General features: G+C 42.4%; 1 protein-coding gene across 4 annotated transcripts in view; it reads left to right on the top strand.

The window, feature by feature from the left end:
* The window catches only part of KIAA1549 (KIAA1549 ortholog), a 125,632-nt gene that overhangs the window by 90,684 nt on the left and 17,105 nt on the right, over positions 1-17,843 (top strand). For all 4 annotated transcript variants that reach the window (XM_025291609.3, XM_045166466.1, XM_044946938.2 and 1 more), the window contains exons 15-17: positions 265-418; positions 8,023-8,340; positions 15,989-16,035. In XM_025291609.3, the coding sequence (XP_025147394.3) occupies positions 265-418; positions 8,023-8,340; positions 15,989-16,035 (519 nt within the window). The remainder of the gene's footprint in view (positions 1-264; positions 419-8,022; positions 8,341-15,988; positions 16,036-17,843) is intronic.

Genomic DNA, 17,843 nt, shown 5'->3' with positions numbered 1-17,843 from the left:
AGCTCCTTGTCCCTTTTCAAGACTTGGGTCAGGTCCCAGTAGCCAGCGATGATGTTATTCTGTATTGTTCTGTGTGTTAGTATTGTCTGCCTAGGTGGACTGTGCCTTTCTTAGAGCAGAGACTGTGTCTTACACGTTGTTTATATCCGGTGAGGTGTTCCATACAGTGGCCAGCAGGTCCTAGGTAAAATCCTTAGCCTTTAGTTCATGAGCCAGGGCAGGAAAGTAATTTCCTATGAAGATAATGTCTTTTTCTCGTGGCAGCTCCAGGATAAAACGTTCCCCTAAGCCACGCCGGAAACACCAGGTCAACGGCTGCCCTGGAGATGCTGAGAAGGACAGACTTATCACCACAGACAGCGACGGCACTTACAAAAGGCCACCTGGCGTCCACAACTCTGCCTATATTGGTTGCCCGGTGCGTAACGCTGACCCTTGCATCTGGTGGCCATCTGGAGATGAGTGAGCAGTGCCAGCTGCGGCCACGTGTGGTGTTGATGCTCCGGGGCCAGCTGGGTCGTGGGGCGCATGTGGGTGCGGGCAGGGATGGGCTGCTCATTTGTGGAGAAACTTGAGTCCTGGGGACCAGGGGGCTCTTGGGGACGCCCTCTGGAAACATGCTCAGTGTTTTTCTTTCCTCTGTGCAAGCCCTGTCCTCTCGGGCTTCAGGATGGGCACTTTTGGGGATTCACTGGAAAACAGAAATGTCCAGAAAGTTTTTTTTCCCCTTCCCCTGGTTGAGGGAACTGTTTGGATTTCTCGGTGGTAGGAGTGATATTTAGGGTTTTGCGCCCCCTTCTGCTCTTGGAGTGCTAAGATGTTCCCTCTATATGTGTGTGTCTGTGTGTGTGTGTGTATATATATCTATATGCATGTATGGCTTCCCAGTGGTTCAGCTGTAAAGAATCCACCTGCAGTGCAGGAGATGCAGGTTCAATGCCTGGACTGGGAATATACCCTGGATAAAGGAAGTAGCAACCCACTCCAGTATTCCTGCTGGAAAAGCGCAATCCATGGGGTTGCAAATGAGTTGGACACGACTGAAGGACTAAACAACAATGTATATATATATATATATTTCTAATTTTAATGGAAGAAAGAGCTTAATGGAAATTAAGAAATAGGGACTTAATTTTTTTGGAAGGAAAAGCACGTGTTAAAGCAGATGTTGACAACATTAAGACACATACAGACCCCACTAAGTAGGGAGGAAAGGGCTAGCCTCCCCAAGAGACCATGAGAAATACAGATATAAAAACACTCCAAGACGGAGAGGAGCCCCAGATCCCCAGGTATCTTCTTGTTAATCCGTTTTTATCCACTGTGTCCGGCAGCACTGGGACACACAGTGGATGTCTGTGACCCTGTGCCAAGGTGCAGCCCCGACAGAGCTATCTTTGGTAAAGAAATGAGCGAAAAACACACTCTCGGAAAAAGAGTTCGTGGTGTACGTGATCACTTCAGATAGAGCTTATGTAACCAGTGTTTTATTTGAGTTTTATATTTTATCCCTCAAATTACACAAATATCTAACATTGAGAGACACTAAGCATAATTACACATATGTGCCAAATGCCATACTGACATTGGGACTAAATATAATTGCATCATGATCGTCTGAGAGATGATCCCAGGCTTCTTTCCCCAGGCTTTTCCTTGGAATCTTATTGTGATTCTGGTGTCCTAAGACTGTCCCTTCCTAACTGGCTTGTGAGGGTTGATATGACTCCCGAGGGCTGGAAGGTCTACAAATTAGGCTCCTTTGCTCCTCAGCAGGATGAATGAATGAGTCCTTTCTGAAGGCTGTGAATAAATTCCTCTGGTGGGGGAACCAACATTGGCAGTTCTCACAGTAGATGGCGATCTTGAGCTGCCGCTGTTTTTGGACCGGTGTCTGGGTGTCTGTGGTGTCTGGCTTGATCCAGGAAGGGATGTATCCTTGGCTCCCCAGGATGGTCCCTTGGAGCGTTTGTTTTTGTCTAATCCGGGATCTCAGAGACCGTGTTGTGTGAAACTAAAGAGTAGATTAGTTTGCCGGGAGAAATATCAATGACCTCAGATATGCAGATGACACCACCCTTATGGCAGAAAGCGAAGAACTAAAGAGCTTCTTGATGAATGTGAAAGAAGAGAGTGAAAAAGTTGGCTTAAAGCTCAACATTCAGAAAACTAAGATCGTGGCATCTGGTCCCATCACTTCATAGCAAATAGATGGGGAAACAGTGACAGACTTTATTTTGGGGGGTTCCAAGATCACTGCAGATGGTTAATGCAGCCATGAAATTAAAAGACTCTTGCTCCTTGGAAGAAAAGTTATGATCAACCTAGACAGCTTATTAAAAAGCAGAGACATTACTTTGCCAACAAAAGTCCTTCTAGTCAAAGCTATGGTTTTTCCAGTAGTCATGTATGGATGTGAGAGTTGGACTATAAAGAAAGCTGAGTGCCAAAGAATTGATGCTTTTGAATTGTGGTGTTGAAGACTCTTGAGAGTCCCTTGGACTGTAAGGAGATCCAACCAGTCCATCCTAAAGGAGATTAGTCCTGAATATTCATTGGAAGGACTGATGCTGAAGCTGAAACTCCAGTACTTTGGCCACCTGATGTGAAGAACTTACTCATTTGCAAAGACCCTGATGCTGGGAAAGATTGAAGGCAGAAGGAGAAGGGGATGCCAGAGGATGAGATTTTTGGATGGCATCACCGACTCAATGGACATGAGTTTGAGTAAACTCTGGGAGTTGGTGATGGACAGGGAGGCCTGGCATGCTGTGGTTCGTGGGGTCGCAAAGAGTCAGACATGACTGAGCGACTGAACTGAACTGAACCTGTCCTCCCCTTCCTGTCTTGATCCTAAATCAGGCTTCTTTCATGGTGGCCCAGAGCATCCTTCTTCTCTTTGCTTTTTTTCTTAGCAGAAACTGCAGAGTTTCCTCCCTCAGCTGGAGGGAAGAAGCTCTTTCCTGGTGAGTACCACCTCAATCAGGTGCTTCGTCCCAAATGGCTCCGATTTGCAGAGGTACCCTAAGAAGACATTCTTCCTTATATGGACTTTTTACTTTCTCTCCTTAAAATTCTGAAATGTATACTTTCTTTTTTATTTTAATACTTATATTGTATGATTTTGTTTTAATTTTTATTTTATATTGGAGTGTTGTTAATTTTGGGCTTCCCAGGTGGCATAGTGTAAAGAATCTGCCTGCCAGAGTAGGAAATGCAGATTCAATCGCTGGGTCAGGAAGAGTCCCTGTAAAAGGAAATGGTTACCCACTCCAGTATTCCTGCCTGGAGAAGCCCATGGACAGAGGGGCTTGGAGGGCTACAGACCATGGGGTCATAAAAGAGTGGGACCAAGCTGAACACACACACACACAGTTGATTTACAGTGTTGTGTTTCAGGTATACAGTAAAGTGATTCAGTTATACGTATATCTTTTCTTTTTCAGATTCTTTTCCAATATAGGTTATTACAGAATATTGAGTAGAGTTCCTTGTACTTGTTTATTATGTAATTTATATGTGTGTGTGCTCAGTTGCCTCTGACTCTTTGGAGACCCCATGTACTATAGCCTACCAGGCTCCTCTGACCACGGAATTTTCCAGGCAAGAGTACTGGAGTGGGTTGCCATTTCCTACTCTATGGATTAATTTTCCATGCCGAGGATTCAAACCCTATCTCTTGTGTCTCTTGGATTGGCAGGCAGATTCTTTACCACTGAGTCACCTGGGAAGCCCATTTTATATATAGTAGGATGTATATGTTAATCCCAACCTCCTAATTTATCCCTCCCCCAGCCTACCTTTCTCCTTTGATAAAGCCATAAGTTTGTTTTCTAAGTCTGCGAGTCTGATGAAATGTATACTTTCAGATAATGCCTTTTGAGCACTCACCTTTTTATAGGCAGTATTTCATCTTGAAGGTTATACCATGCATACATGCTTTTGAACTGTCTCGAATTTTGTGCTTTCCCCTCAAAATATCTTCTTGCGAGCTTTCTTCTCTTGAAGTAAAAGAAATATTCCTGGATTTCTCGTAAATAGGGTTACCATTATAAATCAGGATTCAGCAAACTATGACCCTCAGGCCAAATCCAGCCTACTGCTGGCTTTTGTAAAGTTTTATTGGAACATAGCCACACCCATCATTTTTGTGTTATCTATGACTGCTTTTGCTAAGGTGGCAGAGCTGAGTAGTTATATGGCTCACAAAGCCTAGAATATTTACTCTCTGTCCCTTTATGAAAGTTTGTCAACCCCAATATAATTTATTTTCCAAGTCACACCCTTGTGAGGGTGACAGTAGATGGTTTTAATTATCCTAGGATAACAAGCATGAACCGAGATTGTCCTGGACCAACCATAGGACATGATCACTCTCTTACAATATGGAGGGTTGCAGAGAGGCACCAGAATACATCATAAAAATAACATACCTTTTTTTTTTTTTTTTTTTAAACTAAAGGTAAAAAAGTTCTCATATATTTCTGGGGAGTGATAGGTGAACATGTATTTGTGCCAAGGAAACAAACTAAATGTCAAAGTCATCAAACTTGGATTCAGGAGAATGGAATTCAAATTCCAACTCCTGAGTATCCTAGGTAGATCTCAACTTCTTTTGATCATAGTACCATCTGTTAAGTTCCATCTACATGTGAAACACTGTGCTGGATGTTGGGACACAGGAATAAATAAAATGAATAAAACCTCCTCTTGGCCTGCAGGTTGCTGAGAGTCTAGTCTAGTCTGCTGTGGGGGCAGCAGGAAGCTCTCACATCATAGCTCTATGGCTCTTTGCCTTCATGGCAGAATTCATGGGACCAATGAGACTCCAAGGGAACCTAACTTCACACCTTTGCAACAGGTCTCTCTTGCTATAGAAGTTAAACCTTCTTTAAAGTTACACCCACTGATGCTGAGATTGGTAGTGGCTGTAGCTTGGGGGGACACTCCTCAAATGTATATAGGGTTTGTCCCCCATTTGAATTTCAGTTTGCGCTGTAGCCACAGTGCCCGTTTCCTTGCGGAGCAGTTATTGAAAACCAGCACCAGGAACATTGCTTCCTGTTTTAGAGAGACCCTCTTAATTACCAGTAGGACGTTTCTACAGATATACTTTTCTTTTTCGCCATGGGGTGTTGGGTTGGTGGCCCTCTACTCACCACATTCTTCCTGATCTGCTCCTCAAGAAAACCAAAAGCAGGAGAAGGCATGAGAGTGGGCCATTTTTGTACCCTGTAAGGAGGGGATCACAGAGTCTTTCCAGTGTTATGTCATAAGCCGAAGGCCTTTGGAGCCCCAAATCCTTCCTTGATGACGAAGTCACATAGTGGAACTTTACTAGGATATTGTAATTTTGGAGAAGTAGTCTTTCAGGACCCAGTGTGTATTGTAGGGACTGAGACCACCCACTTGCAGTTGTGAAGGACAGAGCACCGGCCTATCTCAGGAGCAGTCTCTGCCCAACAGCACTTGTTTCTGTGGAGGACGAGGGCCCAGTGGTGCCACAGCTTCCGAGTCTGCGAAGAGAATCCAGAAATCTGAGTTTTCATAGGAAATTTTCAGATTTTTAAAATATTGACTATTTTTTAAATACTGCATGGGCCAAGCAAAATAGGTTTGTGAACTGTTGGTGGGTTTGCCAGTTCGTCTGTTTTTCTCTCTGTTTGGAATTACACAGCTGCTGCGCTTAAGTGTTTGATGCTGGCGTGAATAATAACTGATCCTCGGTGGACAGACCATAGTCATTAGGAAGTGTTTCAGACAGTTGACTAAAAGTAAGGATGTGACTCTGGAATAGAGATTTTCTTTGTAAGAGATTCACTGATCCGAACAAATATGGGAATTCCTTTGGCCCTTCTGTGAGACGATCCAGCTAGTGAAGCTAAAACTGTGGACCTGTAGGGTAAGCAGAGCATTCCAGGAAAAGGTACCCACCCAAAAAGTGGTAACAGAAGCAGAATTAATTTTCTTGGACTCCAAAATTACTGTGGACTGTGACTACAGCCATGAAATTAAAAGACACTTGGTCCTTGGAAGAAAAGCTTTGACAAATGTAGACAGTGTATTAAAAAACAGAGACGTCACTTTGCTGACAAAGGTGCATATAACCAAAGCTATGGTTTTTCCACTAGTCATGTGTGGATGTGAGAGTTGGACCATAAACAAGGCTGGGTACTGAAGAATTGATGCTTTCGAATTGTGGTGCTGGAGAAGACTCTTGAGAGTCCCTTGAACTTCAAGGAGATCCAACCAGTCAATCCTAAAGGATTGAAGACTCCTAAGGAATATTAATTGGAGAGACTGATGCTGAAGCTGAGGCTCCAGTAATTCGGCCACCTGATGTAAAGAACCAACTAACTGGAAAAGATCCTGATGCTGGGAAAGATTGAAGGCAGGAGTAGAAGGCAGAGGATGAGATGGTTGGATGGCATCACTGACACAGTGGACATGATTTTGAGCAAGCTCCATGAGATAGTGAAGGACAAGAAAGCCCAGCACGCTGCAGTACGTGGGGTTGCAAAGAGTTGGACGCGACTGAGCAATTGAACAACAACTTTTTCTTTGAGGACATGGGGTCACCAGCCCACTGAGTAGAACCTCTTCTCTTTTCAGTGTGTCAGTTGAAGTAATTGTAATTAAAAATTTTTAATTGTTACTTATGTCCCTGCCTTTTAGACAGTGGGTATAGAAGTTAAACTTTTCTTGTCGGCTCATGTTATCCAGGGACACCTCCTTTTTAAGAAAGTAGTTTCTGAACAAATAATTGATACTATTTACTGTTTATAAAGAGTTGCCGCAATAAGTATTAAAATGGTTTATACACGCATAGTTGTAATATGGTGGTGACTTTGAATTCTTTTGGGTTGTATAGGGCCGTTCTGTTATTAATAGTCAATAGACTGCTTTAGTGGGGGGTTTCTGTATCTATGGAACATCAACTAGGTATTTTAGTATGTAAACTCTGACAGAGAAGGCAATGGCAACCCATTCCTCAACTCTTGCCTGGAAAATCCCATGGATGGAGGAGCCTGGTAGGCTGCAGTCCATGGGGTCGCTAGAGTCGGACACGACTGAGCGACTTCACTTTCACTTTTCACTTTCATGCATCGGAGAAGGAAATGGCAACCCACTCCAGTGCTCTTGCCTGGAGAATCCCAGGGACAGGGGAGCCTGGTGGGCTGCCGTCTCTGGGGTCGCACAGAGTCGGACACGACTGAAGTGACTTAGCAGCAGCAGTATGTAAACTCTGATACATCATTTTTGGTTGTTGGGGGCTCTCAGGAAAAATATGAACTTCCAGGTACTGAGATATCTTTCAGGGAGTTGATTGAGTTTTGCCTGACAAATGGTTGTTGAATATTTTTACTTTTTTTCTGATTTCACACTTTTTGCCCCGATGAAAAGTAACACACATTCCTTGGCTGTGATTTGAAAAATTTTTATGGTAAACCCATTCCTCAATGGCAGTGAAAATGGTTAAAAATTCTGTCTTGGTCCTAGAATTTTGTTCTCCACAGAAGCTCGTGTCTGATTCTTTTTTTTTTTTAATATAATTGCTTTACAATGTTGGGTTCATCTCCGCTGTTCAGTGAAGTGAATCAGCAGTATGTATACATATATCCCCTCCCTCTTGGATCTTTCTCCCACCCATCCCGCCCCTCTTGGTCGTCACAGAGCGCTGAGCTGAGCTCCCTGTGCTCTACAGCAGCTTCCCACTGGCTCTCTCTATTACACATGAGAGTGTGTAAGCGTCAGTGGTGCTCTCCCAGTTCATCCCACCCTCCCCTCCCCTGTGTGTCCACGTCTGTTCTTTATCCCCTGCCCTGCAAATGGCTTCATCTGTACCATTTTCTAGATTCCATTTATATGCATTAGTATGTAATATTTGTTTTTCTCTTTCTGACTGACTTCCTTCTGTATGACAGACTCTAGGTCCACGCACATCTCCACAAATGACCCAGTTTCGTTCCTTTTTATGGCTGAGTAATGTGATTCTCCACTTTGCTGTTTCCCCTGCTGTAGTCTGATCCTGACCTCCCGGCTGATGTGCCCACTCCATCGTCGGCTGAGCTGGGGAGGTATCCAGGCCTGCCCTTCCCGGCCTCCCAGTACATCCCACCCCAGCCATCCATCGAGGAGGCGCGCCAGACCATGCACTCCCTCCTGGACGATGCTTTTGCCCTGGTGGCCCCCAGCAGCCAGCCCCCGAACGCTGCGGCTGCAGGCCCTGGCGTCCCAGCCGGCCTGCCCGTGAACAGCACCCCTTCCCGGGAAGAGAGACGAGCCACCCAGTGGGGGTCCTTCTACAGCCCAGCTCAGACGGCCAACAACCCGTGCAGTGTAAGTGTGGACCTTCTGGAATTCTCTCATGGGCAAGATGTTGTTTGACTGCCTCATTTTCAGGATCCCTGCAATACCCTGATAGGATTCAACTGGAATCAAAGTTTGGATGATGAGTCTTAGTTTTTATTATCTTATAAATTAATTCTCAATGTTGAAAACATTCTTTTGTGCAACTTGGACGTTTCATGGAGATACCTTCCTGAATTTGCCTCCATGAAAGGTATGAAATTCATTGTCATAAAATATATGTGGAGTAACTGTCAAAATATATTCTTGTTTTTTTGTTTGTTTAGTTGTTCAGTCCTGTCTGACTCATGTGACCCCATGGACTGTAGCCCACCAGGCTCCTCTGTCCCTTGGATTTTCCAGGCAAGAATACTGGAGTGGGTTGCCATTTTCTACTCCAGGCAATCTTCCCAACCCTGGGATCAAACTCACATCTCCTCCAGCTCCTGTATTGGCAGGCGGATTCTTTACCACTGGAAAGACGTGGCTTGGTGGTAAAGAATCCACCTGCCAGTGCCGGAGACATGAGTTCGATCCCTGGTTCGGGAATGTCCCTTGGAGCAGGAAATGGCAACCCACTCCAGTATCCTTGCCTGGGAAATCCCATGGACAGAGGACCCTGGTGGGCTACAATCCATGGGGTCGAGGAAGAATCAGATAGGACTTAGAGACTAACAGAACAACTAGAAAATTTTCATTGATGTCTCCATAAAAGATATGGTCAAGAATGCCCTAGAGTCATTCAGCTTCTTTTTGTAGGCCACCTGGGACTGAAGAGGAGTGGGGAGGCCCTGGGAGTGGAGGGACTGAAGAGGGGAGGGGAGGCCCTGGGAGTGCAGGCATCTAGTCCACGAGGAGCCAAGCGCAGTTGCTTTCAAACACCAGGTTTCCATCTTGGGAGCTGACATTTCAGTGCTTCATCTGTTTTTGTTATCCTTTATTTTTTTTCACATTTGTTCAGTGCTTTCAAAGGTGCTTTCTCAAGTCATGGATAAGAAGTAAAACTCAAGGATATAATATTAAACATTATCTTTTACTAATTTCAGATGATCAAACCGAAACATTTGACTCTGGAAAGATGTTAACAGATCACAGTTTAAATTTCTTCTTCAAGGAATGTTTATCCAGGGTTCCTCTAGTTTTGTTAACTATATTAAGGTTCAATTGGGTGATCATAACATATGTTAAAAGAATTTTCAGCTCTGGAGACTTCCCTGGTTGTCTGGTGGTTAAGACTCCATCCTCTCAATTCAGGGGGCCCAAGTTTGATTCCCTGGTCAGGGAACTTGATCCCACATGCTGCAACAGACAAATACGTCTTTTTTTTTATTTTTAAAGAAGAATTTTCATCTCTGAAATTGGATTGGATTTCCAAAGTCAGCTCTTAGATGGTTTTTTCCAAGGCATAGTGAGCACGTGTCTGAGGTATAGCTCACAGCCACCATGCAGGAGAAAAATACTGTCTAACCTAGTCATTGTTGGTTTACATATTAAAATATAGATTGTTTCAACAGTAAATGTTAAACTGTTTCATAATTATAGGTGGTATGTAATTATAAACTAATAGTTTATAATCTTTAAGCAAATGGATGATACAGAACAAAACTCAGCAATGAAAATGAATTTGACCATATCTGCTGTCTGTTTACTTTAAGCTTATCTCACTTGTTTATTCACTCAAATGTATTTCTGAAGCACCTGCTTTGTGCCGAGTGCTCTGCGAGGTGTTGGGGCTACAGAAGTGCACAACGTGCAACTCCAGCTCCTGCATCCCCGTGGGGGTGTGTGGACAATGGAAACAGTAACTCAGTTCAGCATAGGGTGGGTGTCGGGCAGGAGGAGAGTATGTGGGAGGAGCCCCTGACCTGAAGTGTTGGGGAAGGAGTTTCTAGACAGAATGACATCTAAGTGGAAGTCTGAGGGTAATTAGTGGTTTCAGTTAAAGAAGAGTATTCCAGGTAGTGGGAAAGCTAGCAGAGACCCAGAAACAAAAGTATCTGGTACAAACCCCTCTTCTCGACAAAATGGAGGAAAGGCTCAGAATTTATCTTCCCTCCAGAAACAAGTAAAATAACTGAACAAAATGTATGGGTTTTCACCACATTGGACTTGAGGCAACAAAGAAGAGGGATCATTGACAGATGAGTAGAACCCTACAGTCACCCCAGCTCCCCATCTTGAGAGAGTTTCTAGCTATGGTGCAGGAAGGAAGACTCCAGGGAGAACTCCGTGGTCTCCCTGAGTTGAGAGAATCGAGTGGTGAGTGTGGGAAGGAGAAGAGAGCTAGAGTTCACAACAGACAGTGCGGGAAAGCAGAGAGAAGCACACAGAGATGCTTCCAGAGGTTGCAGAGAATCTTCATTTGAGTTTTGATCAGTTTTAAGGTGTGAGGACACTACCCCAGATGAGGGAAAGAACCGCACTAAGAGATTAAAGGGAACAATCCTCAGAGCTCACATAAGCATGGGAAAATGTTCCTGCTGTGGATTGAATTGTATTCTCCCAAAATTTGTATGTTGACGCATAAGCCCCCATGCACACATATTGGAGACTGAGTCTTGAAGGAGGAAGTCAAAGTTAAATGAGGTCATACGGTTGCATCCCTGATCTGATAGAACTGGTATCCTTATAAAAAGAGGAAGAGACACTGGGGCTCGCAGTCCACCGTGTGAGGACACAGCAAGTAGACAGCTATCCACAAGCCAGGAGGAAAGCTCCTAGCAACAACTGAACCTGCTGGAAACTTGACTGTGGATTTTCCACCTCCAGAACTGTGAAAAAATAAATTTCTGTTTTTTAAGCCACCCAATCGGTGGTATTTTGTGATGGCAGTCTGAGATGACTAGTCGGTTTTTTTTTTTGGTGCACTGTAGAAAACCTCATAATTCACAGAGCATCAGTTAGAGTACTCAGAAGAGTTTTGCCTCAGTAGTGGGGCAAATAGCCCCAGGTTAAAGCTCCTCTCATTTTGCCTAACACAGAAAAAAGTAAGACCTGAAACTGAACAAAGCTCAGGAATATTAATATAGAAAACCAAAAATATACAGCATCCAACAAGGTAAACTGAATAATGTCTAACATCCAATCAAAACTAACCAGACAAGCAGAGAAGCAAGAAAATGGTACAGCTAAGAGTTGGACACGACTGAGTGACTTCACCTTCACTTTTCACCTTCATGCATTGGAGATGGAAATGGCAACCCACTCCAGTGTTCTTGCCTGAAGAATCCCAGGGACGGGGGAGCCTGGTGGGGTCTATGGGGTCTGTGGGGTCGCACAGAGTCTATGGGGTCGCACAGAGTCGGGCACGACTAAAGTGACTGAGCAGCAGTAGCAGCAGCATAGTATTAGTAGACAGAGATATTAAAAGAATTATTATAATGGAGTTTTGTATGTCTAGGAACCTAGAGGAAAGATTGAGCACATTAATTAGAAGCATTGAAAAATTTAAAGGATACAGATCAAATTCAACCTTTTAAAAATATTAGTTTATTAATATTTATTTGGCCACTCTGGGTCTTATTAAATAGTTGTGGCATGCAGGATCTGGGATCTTCGATGTTCATTGCGGCATATGGGATCTTTAGTTGTGGCAAGACTCTGAATTGCAGCATGTGGGATCCTGTTCCCTGACCAAGGATTGAACCCAGACTCCCTACGTTGGTTTCTGTTCTCACAGTAGAGAAAGCAGAGTCATCTCTTGAGAATGAGAGAAGTGTGGCAAGGCAAGAGGGTTGAGGGAGAGTGGAAACATGAAATACTTATGGAGGAGAATGAGAGAAAGCAGACTAGGGACCTGGAAGTAATCACTTAGCCTTGAGGCCGCTGTTGAGACTGAGGATCGTGAAATTATAGTGGCACAAATTAAAGCTTTGTAGTTTACCAGCATTCAGATACCCAGGTGTAGACAAGGAGAGAATAGGCAATCGGACTGATCCAGGACTGGGGCTTTATCAGGCATGTGTGGTGATAAGACAGCCGGGAAGAGATATGCAGGTCAGAGGGTAGAGTTGAAGTGATGGTAGATCAGCACAGAAAGGGGAAGTGGAGGAAGTTGAGCTTGATTAAACGTGCTAGAGCTTTGGAGACTCTTCCTCTCAAAGCTGTCCACCGTATTACACTGGCGGAGTCATCATCATCTCTCACCAAGATTATTGAAAGATTTCCTGACCACCTCCCTGCCTCTGGTTTTGAAAGTGGAATGTCAGGGTGGTGGCTGACAAGTAAAATGCTGTTTTTTGGTTTTGAGGAGCTGAGAGGCTAACACGGTAGATGCATCTATGGGGACAGGAGGACTTGAGTGAAGAGGGAGACCTTCCAGGAGCCTCTTGGGTTAATCTCGTGTTTTGAAAGTGGAATGTCAGGGTGGTGACTGACAAGTAAAATGCTGTTTTTTGGTTTTGAGGAGCTGAGAGGCTAACACGGTAGATGCATCTATGGGGACAGGAGGACTTGAGTGAAGAGGGAGACCTTCCAGGAGCCTCTTGGGTTAGTCTCGTGTTTTCCAAAAGGAGAATTCTCATCTCACTTCCCAACCTACACTTGTTGGCTGCTGGCATGTACATGTTGCTTCTTTCTGTTCCTTGAGTTGTTTGGTGCAGAAATCTGTGGCCTTAATTGCTCCCTTCCTGATAGGAGATGTACGTGTCCTGTCCTCTGGGAAGCATAAATAGTTCTTGGCATTCAACCAATTTTTCGGAATATTTTCTCCCCTGAATAACCAGTATCCATTTAATCTTCATATTCAATTCTTTCATCCATGTCAGGGAAACTTCCTTTCGTTTCTGAAGCAGTTTTCTTTGTTGGATTGAAGATAACAATTATTTTTGTGTTGGCTCATCTCTGTCCCTTTTCTGTATCTATCAGTTTATCTGCAGCTTTAGCTACATTGTTCTTTTTTCTCTGCCTTCAGTTATGATTGAAGGCATTGATTTGATTATAAGTCATATCTATTGTTTTCCCTACTAGTTGATTATCCTTAGTGTTTTGATGGGAGTGGTAGCAATTTAATTTAGCGGAAAACCAGATCATTGGTTGTATTTGGGCATATCTAATATAACTTAAACATGCTTATAAATTGTTTGTAAAGTTATCGTTTGTTGCCAGGAGGAACCTGATCACCTTTTATTTGCTCCTTCTGACTATAGTAAAAACCACTGAAATGTGGATTTCAGGATGGTTTCAGTGAATGTTTATAGAGCATCTGATGACACTTTTATCCCTTTCTTGCCAGTGTAAAAGTGTTAGTTATGCACTGGTGAGTCAGGCCACTTGAGAGGTAGTATTTCTGCTTTCCTAGGTAAAGTTAACCTCCTTGGATTTGTCCTCCAAGTGGCAGGTGTGAATACCTGAGATTTTACTAACGCTCCTTGCCATCTGGTTGCTTTACCTCAGGCCTCTCCCAGACTCCACCCATCATTTGTCTTTCTTGCTTTGTTGGCTTGTTTTATATGGAATAGAAAGAAAGAATGCATTAAAATGGGATTTTTATTCACCTAGATGATTGCAACCTTAAAATTCTCTTTGTCCTCCAGACTTTAATTTTTAACAAGTGTGACCCATGTAAAGGAAATGCCTGCCATCATTGGGGGCATGTAGTCCCCAGAGAAGGCAACGGCAACCCACTCCAGTACTCTTGCCTGGAAAATCCCATGGATGGAGGAGCCTGGAAGGCTGCAGTCCATGGGGCGCTAAGGGTCGGACACGACTGAGCGACTTCACTTTCGCTTTTCACTTTCATGCATTGGAGAAGGAAATGGCAACCCACTCCAGTGTTCTTGCCTGGAGAATCCCAGAATGGGGGAGCCTAGTGGGCTGCCGTCTATGGGGTTGCACAGAGTCAGACACGACTGAAGCAACAGCAGCAGCAGCAGTCTCTAGAAAAATAATGCCCTTTTTCTGACTACAGTAGAGTAGAAATGCCTAGCACTGCAGTAATAGATCTGGTAAAGAGTGGTCAGCTACTTTGCATTGTTTTTCTTTTTAGTTTTTCACTTATTAGACCTTGTGAAATCCTGACAGATAAACTGTAAAGTCTTGACCTTTTTTTTAAAATATTATTTTGCATATGAATATTTTTTTTAAAAAGCCAAACTGTGTTGAAAGCACAGGGGCCATTTTATTCTGTAAAGGATAATCTTGATCCAGTCTCAGCTTTCTGTTTAATTATTTGGAAAATAAATTGACTCTCCTTTTCATCCTGTTCCTCTCTTCTTCCATAATCCCCTTTGGCTTATTTTACCTCAGTTGTGGAACTCTGAGGGGTTCTAAATTTCTCTCCCTTTGCCAAGGGAAGGGAAGCAGTGAGGGTCAGAGGTGAAGTAATTTGAGTACAGTTTCAAGTCTAGTAATCCCTTTGAGACTCTATGAGGTGCAGAGATTGTTTTGTCCTTCTTGGCCTAAGGAAAGAGACCAAGGGAAATAAGAGTGATTTGGTCAGTGTGTCTGATGCCAAAGCTGCTACTCCCTATCTGCCCCCCTGCCTCCCACCAGTAGAAATTTATTTAAGAGGGAAAGTCTGGTTTTAGAAATCATGGGTGGTGCAGCTCAGTGATTAAAAGCTTAGTCTTTGGAGTCAGAAAGATAGATTAGAAGGACATTGTTTAATTTCTTTGTGTTTTGGTTTCATCTGTAAACAGTAGGTAGTGAACACTTTTTAGCATTGCTGTAGACCTGAATCAGTGTTCATATAGTGCATAGCAAAATAATAATTCAGTAAATGGCAGCATAAAAAAAAAAAATCTCATATGAGAGCAAGTCCAGAAGCAAGGCTGATGTAGTAACTTAATATGGGACTCCTATCCTGGAGCCAGAAATTTAAACTGAGTGGAGTTGGGTATGATGCTGTCCAGAATTACTATCCTACTAAAATATCTGACTCCAAAATCATGATTCATAGTTGTCGAAAAAAAGTGTTAAAAGCCTGAGTCCCAACTATGCTAGGGTTAGGATATATTGATTTCATGAGGAATGCAACATAAGTCTAGATTTCTTTAAATTTGGTGCCATCTTGCTTTAGTCAAAGAGCACTTGGTTAGTGCAGATTAGTTCAAATAAGAAGAGAGGATTGAAGGATACATGGACATCTTATGGAATTTAAGGGCAGGGAGTATGGCTGGACCTCCTTGGTATTATTCATAACGGAATGTGTTTACTTCATCTTTTAGGATCTCTCTCTCTTTTTATAGCATTGTACAACATGGAACAACTTTTGCATTGTTTAGTTTCTTGAGTGTATCTGAATTGCTAATAGGTACCCACTAGATCTGGTGACCATTGTGGTCCATGTTGATGGAGTCTTTTACACTGAATATGGCAACGAAGGCCCATCTGATTAGCAGAAGATACAGGTTTGTGGAGGATAAGCTTGTAGGGAAGGGCAGGTGCAGGAACCCTGTCTCTTGTTAATATTTTTACAAAAGAAAGAAAGATCTGGAAGCTGGTTGTGTATTAGCCCAGTTCCCAAACTGAAGCTTCTAGCATTACATGGTGGCGGAATGCCATGAAAGCATGCTAACTTTTTATGAGAAAATAAATCTCTTGGAAGCTGATCCTGCAAATCTAAATTTCCAAGTTTGCTGTTGTCACTTCATAATAAGGATTGAATGTTAATCTTCATCTTCTTTTGAATTTCTTCCAGAGATATGAAGACTATGGAATGACTCCCCCATCAGGCCCATTACCTAGGTAAGGTTTTTAGGAGAAAATGTATCAGGATTTTTTCACATAGGCTTTTTCTTAACTTTTGCAGGCTTTGTTTCTTTTAGCTAATATGAACAGAAATGAAACTCTGAGTTGTGTGTTATCTTGGTGTAACCAGAAGAGGAGGAAAAAAGTTAGAATTTAAGTCCTGCTTCTGGTAATGACAGACTAGATAATTTGCTCATGATAACTAGAAAAGCTGGACAAGATTTAAGAACAAAAACAAAACACCAGGTAGCCATCAGGGCAGTGAAACAGAATGGAGTCAAGATCTAGCAAATCCAGAGAAGTGAACCCTGCTTTTGGGTCCACTTTCTTCCACGGATACTGCTGATTCCAGACAAGGTGGCTGAGAAACTGAGCAAAATTTTGACAAGACTCATGAGATTTGGAGTCCTAAAAATGCACTGTATCAGAAGTTTTGGGGGGACTTCCCTGGTGGTCCAGTGGTTAAGGCTCCGCCTTCCAATGCAGAGGGTGCAGATTCATTCCCTGGTAAGGGAGCAAAGATCCCTTGTGCCTCATGGCCAAAAAACCAGGTCATAAACAACAGAAGCAATAGTGTAGCAAGTTCAATAAAGACTTTTAAAATGGTTCATATGAAAAAAAGTCTTAAAACCTAGGGAAGTAGAAGGAAGGAAATAATAAAAATAAGAATAGAATCAGTGAAGTAGAAAACAAATGCCATACTAGAGAAGATCAGCAAAGCTGAAAGTTAGTTCTTTGAAAAACTCCTAGAAAGAGAAGACCTGAATAGTCCTATAACTATTAAAGAGATTAAAATCATTATTAAAATTCTTTCTACAAAGAAAACTTCAGGGCCCAGTGGCTTTAACAGTAAATTCTACCAAACACTGAAGGAAGAAAAGATACCAGTATCATACAAACTCTCCTAAAGAACAGAAAAAAAGAAAACACTCCCTAACTCATTTTGTGAGACCAGCATAACCTTGATAACCAAAAACAGAAAGGACAAGGACATTGCAAGGCAGGAAACATTAAGGGCCAGTTTCATTCGTGAACATAGATGCCAAAAATTTGAAACTGTATATTAGCAAGTGTATCCAGCAATATAATACAATAGGCTATCACATCATAATCAAATTGGATTTTTTTCTAGCAGTACAAGAGTAATGGAATATTTTAAAAAATCATTGTAATTCACCACTTCGAAGTGAATAAAGGAGGAAAATCTTCTCATTTCAATAGATACAACATTTGATAAAGTTCAACATCCGTTCATAGTAGAAATCTTTGTAAACACAGGATAGAAGCAGACAGATAGGAATCTGATAAAAGTATCTTGGTTAATACTGGTTAATGGTGAAATGTTAAAAACTTTCCCTTTGAGAGCAAAAGCAAGACAAAGTTGCCTGCTTGCATTACTTCTATTCAGCATTGCCCTGGCCATCCTAGCCAGTATAATAATGCAAGAAAAAGTAACAGAAAGACTAAGGAATTCAAATAGAGAATTAATACTGTTATTATTAACAGATGATATATTTTTGTGGTAGAAAAATCCTAAAATGTCAACACATGAATTGTTAGAACTAAGGAACTTTAGCAAGATGGCCAAATAGCAAGATCTTAATAATTAAATTCCAAAGTAGTTGGATACCAAAATGAACAAGATCAGTATACATTATAAGACCAGTATACAAAAATCTCTTCTGTTCATGAGCAATGACAGAAAATAAAAAAAATTTAAAGGTACTATGCAAAATAGCATTCAAAAATACAAAATACCTCAGGATAAATCTAACTGAGGATATTCAAGCCTTCTAAAGAAAGAT

This window comes from Bubalus bubalis, chromosome 8 (assembly GCF_019923935.1).
Source record: "Bubalus bubalis isolate 160015118507 breed Murrah chromosome 8, NDDB_SH_1, whole genome shotgun sequence".
Lineage (NCBI taxonomy): Eukaryota > Metazoa > Chordata > Mammalia > Artiodactyla > Bovidae > Bubalus > Bubalus bubalis.
The sequence above is the reverse complement of the archived record's forward strand: the minus strand, read 5'-3'. Positions and strand labels throughout refer to the sequence as shown.